The 12975-nt window shown below is 41.2% G+C and overlaps 1 protein-coding gene across 1 annotated transcript in view; it reads left to right on the top strand.

Annotated features, from left to right (window-relative positions):
- The first annotated feature begins 214 nt into the window (after nucleotides 1-214).
- Nucleotides 215-12975, top strand: part of cmc1 (C-x(9)-C motif containing 1) — an 84798-nt gene continuing 72037 nt past the window's right edge. Inside the window, exon 1 of the mRNA XM_078539047.1 lies at nucleotides 215-301. Coding sequence (XP_078395173.1) covers nucleotides 283-301 — 19 coding nt within the window. The 5' untranslated portion in view covers nucleotides 215-282. The remainder of the gene's footprint in view (nucleotides 302-12975) is intronic.

Here is a 12975-nt window from a genome sequence, read left to right as displayed (position 1 = left end):
GAATGACAGCTGGAACCCCGGGCATTGACACAACAAAGGGGCAGTGCCACCACTAAATCTGAATAAATTAAAATGAAAACCTGCCGTCACCTCCAGAGGTCAAACTTGAACTTTTTTCTAAAACAAATACAAACAAAACGAAATCTGAAAACGGCCAAAAGACCACAGCAATTCGCCGCGCACGCATTCCCCTCTGAGTCAACCGTTTGTAACACCGGAAGTAGCGTCCCTGTTGCCAGGGTGAAAGGTGAAGGGGTGGGGCCTGTTAGCAAGGGAGCAGCTATGGAACCCGGCAGTCAAGGTAAAACGAGGGTCAGAGTGGCAGCGGCCTCGTGTTACTGCTCAAATTGATCCTCACCTCAGTAGAGGAAGGGGGTTAACTGTCAGTCGTTTATGGTGGATAATGCCACATTCTCTTGTAGTTTCATTGCTAAAGATAAATGTAGTCCCGGATCTCTAAATGTCAATACCGCCACGACATGGCATCAGTTCCAAAGGAGTCAAATTGGATTCGAAACATTAACTCTGTTTCTCTCTCCACACATACTGCCAGAGCTGCTGAAGTTTTTTCTAGCGCTGCTTCTTTTTATTTCATGGCATTAATGTGGAAGCTGCTAAGAACTGAATACAGCTTCCACCCCCCACCACCGCCCTCCCCCGCCGGGACCGTGCTTGGCTCTCCCCTCCCGGGGCTGCTCAACTCTTGCCACCCCTGGGACCATGTTCGGTTCACCCTGGAGACTGCTGTAGCTCGCTGACTGTGCTTGGCTCTGGCTGGGATTGTTGTTATGAATTTGTGAAGCACAAGACCAGCAGTTATCAGGAAGTTCATTCAGCTCCTTTACCTAGAGAAATCTAACTGCTCAGCTGCCCTCATTGCACAGTTCAATATTATATGTCTTAAAATAGTCCCCAGATATGTCCTTCCACTCCACTACCCAGGAATCTCATCCAAGTGATGATCAGTCATTGTATGAAGAGTTTCCTAAACTTCACTCCTGAGCCTATGCTTTTTCCTAGGGTCAAGATTTATCTTAAAATAGTGCACATTGTTAAGGCAGAGCAGAGGAAACTTTACACTAAATTAAACATATGCCTGATCTGAGAGTACTGGAATGTATATCAATACCCAGTATTGACATTCAATATGATGAGCCCAGAATTTACACAACAACTGACATATCATTTCTCTATAATTAAAACTACTGGTCTTGTAGTAGGGATGCTCGCTTTTCTTTAATTATCGGCTGTCTTGGTGAATACCATGGATCCTTGGGTTCCACAAAATTTAAATCCATGTTTACATTAATTTGTATCTCAAGTTCATGATGCAGTCAGATTTTGGAATTCCTTAGTTAGGGTTTACTCACCAACAAGAAAGAACTTGTATTTATGTAATTTTTTTTTGTGATCTCAATGTTCCAAAGTGCTTTACAACCACTGAAGTACTTATGAAGTCTAATCATTGATGTACTGTAGGAAATGTGGCAGCCTCAACTGGAGTTTTGTGCCCAATTCTGGGTACCCCACTCCCCCCTTTTAGGAAGGATGTGAGGACATTGGGGATGGGAGACTTCAATTACATAGATTGGCAAACTAGGGCTGTTCTCCTTAGAGTAGGTTGAGAGAGGATATGATATAGGTGTTCAAATTCATGAGGTTTGGATGGAGTTGATAGGGAGAAAATGTTCCCATTGGCGGAGGAGTGGAGAATCAGAGGGCACGAATTTAAGGTGATTGGCAATAGAACCAGAGGCAATATGAGGAAAGGCATTTTTCGCAATGAACATAGGACCTAGGAGCAGGAATTGGCTATTCAAACCTTCGAGCCTGCTCTGTCATTCAATAAGATCATGGCTATTCTGGTTAGCTTCTGGAATGAACTGCCTGAGAATGTGGTGGAGGTAGATTCAATGGTGACTTTCAAAGGAAATTGGATAATTATCTGAATAGAAAAGAATTGCAGGTCAAAGAGGTAAAGGTAGTGCTTGCTGAGTTGCTCTTGCAGAGAGCCAACACAGACAAGAGAGGCCAAATGGCCTCCTGTGCTGTAACTATTCTGTGATTCTATGATATAACATTTGAGATTTAATATGGTAAGTACATCACTATTATTCCCGATTCTAATCTGAGTTAAAGGTGCATTATGTTATCCCTCATTTATGGCAGCATTAGCTTGTTGAAACTCTAGGTTTTCCCAAGTTTCTTCCTTTCAGTGATGAATGTTTGTTGTGAAGTGTTGGATACTGTTTGGTAGGTCTTAAGTAGGTTAACTATATGTATTTATCAACTACAATAACAATAACATGCTTGCTTGTGCGTACGGTTCTGTCCAACCATGGACAGACTTCTAGACTGACTTCTAGGTGTGGGTCATGTGTTCTCTTACATCACTGTGTGTGAGCTACTGTACTCAGCCCCACGTTAAACCCGTATGTGCCAGACCCTTATACTACACCTCCCCCCAAGTCTTTGTCCAATGTATTTCAAGTTATTCCAATTTACCCCATGTATTTACATTGTTAATACTACACCATCTCCCCGCTTCAAGGCTCTGAGTTCATAGGTTCAGGCAGTCTGGAGGCCTCATAACTCTTCAATATCTTGTCCCCACTACTGTCTTAGGAGTGGTAGGCTCTGATGCTGCAGATAAACTCTGTTGATTTGGAGGTTGTTCTGGCATCTGGGTATCTTTTTATCCTGATTTTCCATTCCTTGGTTTTGAACTGCTCTTTGTTGATTCGGCAGTTGTGGTGATGGGTGGCTGTTGTTCCATCCCATTCCTTGCGAGGTGAACAAACGTTGTGCTTATCCCCATGTCGTTTTTTTTCCTCCTCTTTTGTTGTGTGGGTCATCACGATGTCCTTTGTAATGGCCATTCCTGTTATGAGGATGTGGTTTTTTAGTAAACTCACCTTTGCGTTTGGCTGTGTGGTATGTTGTTGGCAATGCACTGCTGCTACTTGGTTCCAGTGTTGTCTGTGGTACAGTCATGCTGGCTGGGAGTTGCAATGTTTGCTCTGTGGTCACAGCGTTGATTCCATCACAGTCGTCGGAGCCGGAGCTTAAGGCTGTACTGGTTGTTGGTTGCTCTGTCTGTCCTCCACCGGAGGCATCATGGTAACCATTTTGACAAGACTCCGGGCTACACAGGCATCTCTGCTCAAGAGAGTAAAAGACTGTTTACGGATGACGTACATCAGGTCGAAGATTTGTTTGCCACCATACCTTAGTGGTTCCAGAATCATGCCTATGACCAGAAGTCAGATGTTGTTCAAAGCCAGAGGAGTCTCAGCCACGGTTCTTTGTCTAATAGACCGTAACATTGGCTCCTGTGTCCAATTTAAAGTTTGTGAGAGGGCCGTTAACTAGAATGTCTGCACGCTAAAACGAAAATTCAGAATCTTTGACCTCACCCAAGAAGCATGGTTGTGTGTTCTCTTGGTGTACAGCCGCAACCTCATCAATCATCTTCTGTGCGTTTAGGTGTTTTGGCCTTGCACAGTTTGCCCAAGTGTCCAATCCTCTTACATTGAAAGTATTGGGCTGAAATTGCAGGACATTGATCTCACCTGTGGGGGCGCTTTGCTCCACATCACTGGCATGGTCGCTCTACTGGACGACTAGAGTATTGCTTCCCTTGGCCTGGAGTGTCCCTGTTTCTGTGCTGTATCACTAACTGGACTGTGGGGTTTCCTTCGTACCATGGTTTACTTTCTTCTCTCCTCTGCACAGGCTGCTTAACAATCTGGACAGCTTTCTCAAGGTTTAGATCTCCTTTTGCTTGCTGCATGTCTGAGAGTTCATCATCTGCTAATCCTACGATGATTCTATTCCTGATAACTTCAGATTTTTTGTCTCTGTATTTGCAGCCTTCAGCCACCCTGCACAGATCATTAATGAATGAGTTGATAGGTTCTCCTGGTGGCTGGAAACACTTATTAATTTAAGCCCTTTCAAGGATTTTGTTACTTCTTAGGTTAAAATAAACATCAAATGATTTTAGTACTTCTTCAAATTTAGCAGATGATTCATTGATTCCTTGTCTAGCAATAATGTTGTCTGCCATCGGTCATACTGAATAAAGCAATGTGTTAACTTGTTGGGCTTTTGTCTTTTTATCTAGCCTGAAGCAATCATATACCCAAGGAATATTTTTCTCCAAAGTCCCCAATTATGTGTTTGTTCTGGGCCTTGGATAAGTCCAAATTGATCTGGAAGAGTGGATTTCTGATCCATGACTACAAATTTTAAAATGTAAGTTCAGCTTACATTATATTAAGAAGTTGCTGGGATTCAAGATGGTGCCATTGTTCATTTGAAGACAAAGGGTTTACCCATGCTTGCTGGTTTTGGTGGGATCCCGCTGTAATGGCATTTGCGCTCAGCCGTGAAAAAGTTTAAACAATGGCAGCTTGGATTGACTAGCTGCAGGCTTCTGTTTCCCTGCTCTGCTTTAGGGTCACAAAAGTGTCGAATCCTGGCCTTTGCTGGTATTTCAAGCGATTCTTTAGTCGCAAATCTTGCAAATTAATTTTTTTTTTCCTTCTCTGAGGATCTCGGATGCTATGTGTTCAGGCACCGACTCAGGAACCTGGGTTTTTTGATAGAGTTTTTAAATATCAATTTCCGACCACTAACCTATTTAAAGGTTTCTCAGGACTTGATGTACCCTGGAATTTAAAAGTTTTAGCTCACCTCTGCTACGTCAGCTGACTCTGCACTCTGGGAATTGAAGCTAGACTTTCAAGAGATCTTATGGAGTGTTCTGCTCCAGTGAGGAATTTTAAATTTCTGCCTTCAGCTTCCAAGCCTTTCTTTGGATCTTTCCCTCGGTGATTTTCCTCTGCGCGTCTGCTTCTCGAGCTTTTCGTCAGGTCAGAATGCTTCTTCAAATTTTTTTTTTTAGTCTAGGATTTTAGTTTTTTTTCTGTATTTTTTGCAAGGTTTTGGGTTTTTCCATTTGCTGCTGCCATGCTATATGGTGTTTTGTATTGTTGGATAGATCTTAAAGAAGTCTTTGTTGCATTAAGTAGATTAACTGTATGTATTCATTAGAACAATGTACACAGTAAAGGGCACAAGCTGCCTCCATGTTTGCTTGTGCACATGGCTCTGTCCAACACTAGACTGACAACTAGGTGTGAATCATGTTCTCTTACATCACTGTGTGGACGGTACTGTACTCAGTCCCACATTAACCCTATATGTGCCAGATCCTTATACTACAAATGGAATGGCTCGTTGGTTACTATTCCATGTGCATCAGCAGATCTCAGGTATCTGGCCATTATTCTTGTGCAAGCTTCAGTGTTTTATATTTTCTTTCTCTCTTTTTCATCATCACGGTAGAATCCTAGCTTCTCCTTGTATAACATCTATCCACTTTCACTTTCCAGTAAAGGTAGCTAGATAGCATTTGGGAGGGAGAACTCTGGCTGTCTCACCCCCACCTCCCAAACAACCACCACTCACTCCCCCCCCAACTCCTTGCCATGCCCTTCCCTGACCAAGACCTTAATCCAGGGACACAAAGAACAGTTAAGATGCTACTATATCTACCCTGGCTGAGATCAACTAACAGCAAAGACCATCAATTGACCATAGGACCTTGCTGAGTATAAATGGTCTACTGAGCCAAAGAGGAAATTATATCCCTCTCTGGTTTATAAAACAAGTAAAGAGAAAGTACATGTCTGGAGCAGCATACAAACTCTCTGCCCTCCAACATAGTTCCAGCAGTTTTGACTATTCTTACCTTTACTTGATTGACTACTTTTGTCATATTGAAATTAGTGAGGGGCGGGGTTGAAGGTTTTAATTTGATTTCATAGCCTGCCAATATCAAATATCCATTCTGGCTGAGAAAATACTCGAGAGACCTACTTGGAGACGTCAGTCACTTAAAGAGGCTTGTACAAATTTTACACATTTGCAAATAGATTGCTGAGTTTGCTTACAAAACCAAAGTTATTGCACATCAAAAAAATTGTGACCGTGAAGCACTTTGGGATGTCCTGAGGATACAAAAGGCCCTTTATAAATGCAAGTTTTTTATTTCAATTTTCTCCCCTTGGGGAAAGATGTGCCCCATCTGCACTAGGTGTCACCTCAGTGGTCAAGAACACATGCCTTAAAGAATTGCTTGCATGCATTTATGATCTGCCATTCCATAATACTGCCACAGGTTGATCTGTGCAGCTTTGTGAATTTTATGATCTTATATGGAAACAGCATTCTAAGAGAACACCATTTTAAGAGAACAATGTTATGAATAATGCTCATAGATTAAAGCTACCCAATGTGCTTGTACTGGTTATAGATGCTTCACTAGGTATGAGGAAAATGGCCAGTTTATCAAAGATTGATGGGAAAGCGCATTCTTAAATAATTAAATGTGTTTTTAATCACTTTAGTTAGAATGGTTTTTGATTATTATCTCCAAACTTATCCATGATATGGATACAGTTCATATTGGTCATATAATACAAACTAGATGACTGTATATTGGTTAAAAAGTGAATGACTGTGTGGGTGACTTAATTGCAGGAAGCAGATGTCTTAGGAATGTGTATACTTGCAGGTGGCAGCAAAAGTTAACAAATACAAATGATTCGGTGGTGTTGTACAGTGAACTAGAATTTGCTTTAAGTTTTTTTTAGGTATCTAATTTTCGCTAGGCTATGGAGGGATTTGAAAACAAGGATGAGAATTATAAAATATATACGTTGCTTAACTAAGAGCCAATATAGGTCAGTGAGTATAGGGTTGATGTGTGAACGGGACTTTTTGCAAGTAAGGACGTTGGCGGCAGAGTTTTGGATGACCAAGTCGGGAGAGTAGAATGTGGGGGGCCATAGAGGAGTATGTTGAATGGTCAAACCTAGAGGAAACAAAGACATGGGTTTCAGCAGCAGTTGAGCTGAGGCAGTGATGGCATCAGGTGATGTTACAGAGGTGCGAATAGCAGTCTTAGTGATGGCACAGATATGTGACTGGAAGCTCACCTTGGTATCAAATATGTGAACAGTCTGATTCAGCCTCGGACAGGCTTCAGTCTTCTTTCTGCTCATCCAGCTGGACAAGCAGTTTGATAATTTAGAGACAGTGGAGGGATTGAGAAAGGCGGTAGTGAGGTAGAGCTGAGTGTCATCATCATACATGTGGAAACTGACACTGTCTCGCCAAGAGGCAGTATCTAGATAGGAGGGGACCAAGGATCCTAACTGCAACTGCAACTCTGGCTAAGATTAGAATTAGAACGGAACCAGTCAAGTGCAGTCCCACCCTGCTGGACCACAGTGGAAAGACGGTATGGTCAACAGTGTCAAAGACCTGCAGACAGATTGAGGAGAACAACAAGGGATAATTTACCTTTGTCACAGTCACATTAGAACAATCAAGATGTTCAACACCAAATCAATTTTTTTGATCAGTATCATAACTACAACATAAAAGGAAAATACTGGGGATACTGAAAACCTGAAACTAAAACAGAAAATACTGAGCAGGTCTTACAATATCTGCGGAGAGAGAAACAGAGGTGACATTTCAGGTTCTGTTGAAAGATCACAGACCTGAACATTAACTTTGTTTCTCTCTCCCTAGATGCTGCCAGACCTGCTGAGTGTATCCAGCATTTTTTGTTTTTATCATTATTGATTAGTATCCTTGGCAATGGATGGCCCCCCATGTTGTACCCTCCATAAACCTGAGGTCATCCAAAGCTCTGCCGCCCATGTCCTTACTTGCACCAAGTCCCATTCACCCATCAGCCCTCTGTTCACAGACCTATATTGGATCCCAGTTAAGCAATTTATTACTTTTATAATTCTCATCCTTGTTTTCAAATCCCTCCATTCCCTGGCCCATCCCCATTTCTAATCTCCCCCAGTCCAACAATCCCCTGAGATATTTGCGCTCCCCTAATTTTGGCCTCTTGAGCATCCCTGATTTTAAATTCTCCGTCATTGGATGCAGCTGCCTAGGCCCTAAGCTCTGGAATTCCCTCCATAAACCTCCCCGCCTCTCTACCTTGGTTTCTTCCTTTAAGATGCTTTGGTGTTGATATGGCAGTTCAATTTAGGTTTTGATCAATAGTGATCCCCAAGATGTCAATGGTGGTGGCTGGGCAATAGTGGTACCATTGTTGAGCAGGGCAAAATGGTTGATCCAATCTGAAATTAAAATAGGAAACACAATGGCCCACTAGTACTGAGACAGCCCAGTGGTCCTGAGTTGAAATGAACACACCAACAAGCTGCACTCGGACCCTTCCAGTGCAATGCTCTGATGTAGTCTCTACCATAAGCATCACAATCACCTATCTCTGAAGCCACCTTGCCTCTCCTTTGCTAACATTGACACCTGCATCCCTCTTGCCCTGCTTCTTCTACACTGTCCTGTTTCTCACCATTCCTACATTGCCCAAGCAGCTTTCTTTACTCTTGCTGCTTTTATACATCTGAGGAATCCCACATCATTATGTTTTTAATCACAGTGCATTGTAGCTTCCCTTCCTTATATTTTCTCATCCAGAAATCCTACACCCCAGTGCTCCCACACCCTAGCCTGTTACTCTTGTTACTTTGTTACTCTTTCACCACTCCACACCCTGCATCCCTCTCCCAGTGTCTTAGGAATCCTTCCCCACTTGTTCCACACCCAAGGATTACTCTATTCCTTTCCTCTTTAGTGTTGACATAGCCTAGCACCCCTTTACCAGCCCTACTAGATCCTTGGGCCCACTTCAGTGTTTCCAAACACCATTGACCCTGCTGCATAATCACCTTGAGTCAGTAGCCCTGACAATATATTGTTTATTACATAGCATATCCCCTGACTTATTGTGGGATTTATCATGGGAGATCCACGTATATTCTATTATGGTTTCTTTGTCTAAAAGCACTTTCAGTATTCTTCTGGGACCAACATTACTCAGCTGTTCATTTACTACGGGCAGTTGTATACAATTCGAACAATAGCATGATTTTAAACAGGTCTCTTTTTGTCCAAAAAATTTTAACCTAATGTAGTGAGAACCGTATATGTACTTTGCCTTCATTGGAAATCTTGGGACACTTACTGTTTCTCTCTCTTAATTTCCTTTCAGGGACTATCGAAGGTACTCATGCAGGGAGATGGTGCTTTTCGAACTATCACCTGTCTCGTACCTTCCTCAAATGGCTTTCATTCATGAGTCAGACTAAACAGTGGGCGTTAGTGGTATTTTCAGACATGGACAAGATCACTGCTGACTTTAACTTGTCCTTCCCTGAAGTCCGCACACTTGTAGTTTTAGAAGTCATTGGATAGCGAACAGAAGCATGAATATTGTTTTTTTTCCCCTCTCTCTAGCCCATGGAAACTGAGGCCAGTTGTAGTGCCTCCAATTCACTCAGCACAGAGCAGGAATTGAATTTAGGACATACCAGGTCATGAGGCTCAGTAACACACAATTGGTTGCGTTTATTCAGCAAGCGATTGAGGGAACCTTGTTTTTTTGCAGGTTATCCTTTTAATAGAATCCAGTACTAAACCTACAGTTTAAGTTTTACAATGAAAATTATAGCTAGTTTTTTTTGTATGTCATTCTTTCACTGATTAATGTCACATGTTGCATTTGTGTAGTTTTTGATTAAAGGGACAATATTATAATTTGTTCCATATTGCATCCCAAAACACATATCTGTAAATGTTGTAAATTGTACCAAATCTTGAATGTGTTAAATTATCTCGTTTAAGTGTTGCATTCAGAATATTTTGGTGTAATTGCTATGAGCAGGGGTGGCTCAGATGTGATCACCCTCTCCCACACCCCCACAACTCCACACAGTTACTTATCCTGTTACCAGTCAGGATGGTTTATTGTTACATGTATTCTTTAAATCAAATTACAACATCCCATCTTCTTTGTGCTATATATTATTAAAGGACCAACATTTAAATTACAGAAAGTAAATCATAAGGCTTCACTTACACTTCAAAGGTCAAATCTAGTTCTTGCACCTTAAGCCTTATGTTCTTATATTCCATCCTTTTATTTACTGTCAACATTAGAGTTCTACAGTAATTAGTACAGTGCAAAAACATAGTCAAATAAAATAGCTTATAGGGTAGGTAGGAAGAGAATGTCATATGCTGTCAAATCCCCTTGGAGCATCCACAGTTTCTCCATATTCTATTCAAAATTTGTGGTGACAGCTTGAGAACACGAAGAGTATGTTTGCAATTCAGCCGACAGCTTTGTCAGTGAATCAATCCATTGGAAGCAAGGGGATTAATGTATTTGACTATAACATGTTAGTTAAGAGTCTAAAACTTCTGAACTTGCATCGTAAAAAGGTTCCATCACCTTTTAAATTAAACTGTTTGCTGTTATTAAACTAGATTCAGGAATTTAGTTATATTTTTAAAAGTGTCACTCTTTATTATTTTATATTGAGAATGTTATAATAGGAAACAAGTTACAAATAGTAAACCTGAAAGGTTTAAAGTGAGTTCATTCTATTGTGCTGTAATAAGAAACTTTTTTTGGATAGACTCCTTTTTTAGTTTTTTTTTTCTCTTCAGCTATTAACATGTTTTGAAGCATGTGTTCTATTGAGTTAGATATTTTCATTATAAATATATTATGTGCAAGGATACATTTGAATAAATTGAATGTTTTTCATTTCAGTAGCTTGCGCTAGATACATATTTGATGTAGGGCACAAATCAATTCTTCAGTCTTATCTTTGCACCTACTCTCCAGGGAAGTAGTGATCTGAGAAGATTCATAGAAAGCTGTGTGTGTGACTAACGTAGAGCGAAAGGATGAATAGGCTTTATGATAAGACCTGGTGCTTGCTGGGTTAGTGACAGTTTGATGTGAAGTCAGATCACTAATGTCAAGAAAAGCCACAGGAAGCTCTGTCTATATTTAAAACATTTTTTTTTTGGTGAAGTTTTAAAATCTGTGGTAAAATTACTAACCTGTTGTGTTCCCAAGTTGATGCTTTGAAAGTAGCACTTAGCACATTTGTGAGGCACTCCCTTCAGTAGATTGCTACAGCGACATTGATCTTTGCCGCCTTTGGGAATTGATCGTAGGCCAGGTTTGCTCCAGAATATCAAGCTAATATTGTAATGGCTTTATGATACAGCGGGATTAATATAGTATTCCGCTTTGGCCGATCTGGCAAAAAGATTTGCCACCATATTATTATAGTTACTGACTTAGTCTTTGAACAGCAAACACATATTTTTGCATGACACTGTATAAAATGTTCATAAATTCATTGGGAGCATAAAAACATCTGGGCTCTGTATTTTATATTTTTTTCATACAGCAAGTGGTTAGAGTCTGAAATATACTGCCTGAGAGTGTTGTGGAGACAGGTTCAATTGAGGCTTTCAAGAGGGAATTAGATGATTATTTGAAAAGAAGCAATCTGCAGGGTTACACGGAGAAGGCAGGAGAACGGCTCTAGATTCAGAGAGCCGGTGCAGATACGATGGGCTGAATGGCCTCCTGAACTAACAATTCTCTGATGTTGTGAGGAATTCCCCTGGCAGTATATGGCTTTGTTCGTGATATTGTGAATGAGGACATTGGGCTCTGTATTCTTGATGTCATTGCAGCAAGACCTCGTGATGTCATATGAGTTGGTGTTGAACACTAAATGTAGTTCTTGTACCTTAATTCTCCATTAAATTGCATTTATTTTACTTGGAAGAATACATAGTTCTGCAGTAACTAACACAGTGCAAAATACATGGACAAATAAAATGAATTTGCTGTTCATTTATCTTATTATAGTTTGTTGAATCATGCTGTGTATAAATTGGCTGTTACATAACAACAGTAGCTGCACTTCAAAAAGCATTTTTTGGCAGTGAAGTGCTATCCTGACAAGGGACAGGCAATATGTAAGTTTGTCCTTTGCATCATCCAATCTGCCAGAACTTTCGCAAGCCCTAATTTTGTGTGAGGCACGCTCTCGTGGCAAAACTCCTTTTTGTGATTTGCATTTAATTCTGGTTCGGTAAATACAGCAACATGTTGTTTTTGTCTCCATTCCTTTGCATTTTGTTTTCCCCTTAACTATTAATTTATTCCGTTTGTGAGGAAATCTGAACCTATTCTTCTCTTAAGCAGTCCCTCAGGACCGAAGATGACTTGTTTCAATTCCGGTTCGATGAGTTCTGAGATGGCTGATAAGTCCAATGCACAATCTGCAGACTGCCACAGGCGGGGCAGACGGTGCTTGATGGGTCAGGTAAATGAGTTGTTTGAAGTTTGTGTGCCCTGTACAATGCCTCGATTTTGCCTCTTTCTGTCTCTGCATTTGGTACCTTCCAAAATGAACCTTCTCCGTCTTGGTTGCTCATAGGCCAGGGACCCTCATGAGTCGGTGGGGATGTTTGACCTCTTCAGGGATGCTTTGAGGACATCCCTAAAGCAGTTCCACTGTTCTCCTGGGAGTCTCCTGTCATGACCTAGCTCTGAGTAAGGAAGTTGATTTGGGAGTCTGGTGTCAGGCATATGAACAACATGTCCTGTCCAGTGGAGCTATTTTTTTGTGATTAGCACCTCAATGCCATGCAAGTTGGTTTGGGAGAGGACACTGCTGTTGGACCGCGTTTCTTGCCAACAGCTTTGGAGGATCTTGCGAAGTCACCGCTGGTGTATTTCTCCAGTGCTTTGAGGTATCCACAACATATAGAAGTGTGAGGGTCGCTGCTGTTTGGCAAACCATGACCTATAGTCTCGGGTTTGAGATCCTGGTCACCAAATACTTTCTTCTTCAGTCAAAAGACTGAGCTGGCACATTTAATTTTGTTGTCTATGTCTGCCTTCGTTGAGAAGAGGCTCCCAAGATATGAAAAATGGTCCACATTTTCCAGGATCTTCACCATTGATCTTAATCAATGGGAGGAGGTATGCTGTGGGAGCTAGTTGGAAGAAGACATTAGCTTTTTGGGTTTTTAGGG

Source organism: Cetorhinus maximus, chromosome 3 (genome assembly GCF_964194155.1).
Source record: "Cetorhinus maximus chromosome 3, sCetMax3.hap1.1, whole genome shotgun sequence".
NCBI lineage: Eukaryota > Metazoa > Chordata > Chondrichthyes > Lamniformes > Cetorhinidae > Cetorhinus > Cetorhinus maximus.
The sequence above is the reverse complement of the archived record's forward strand: the minus strand, read 5'-3'. Positions and strand labels throughout refer to the sequence as shown.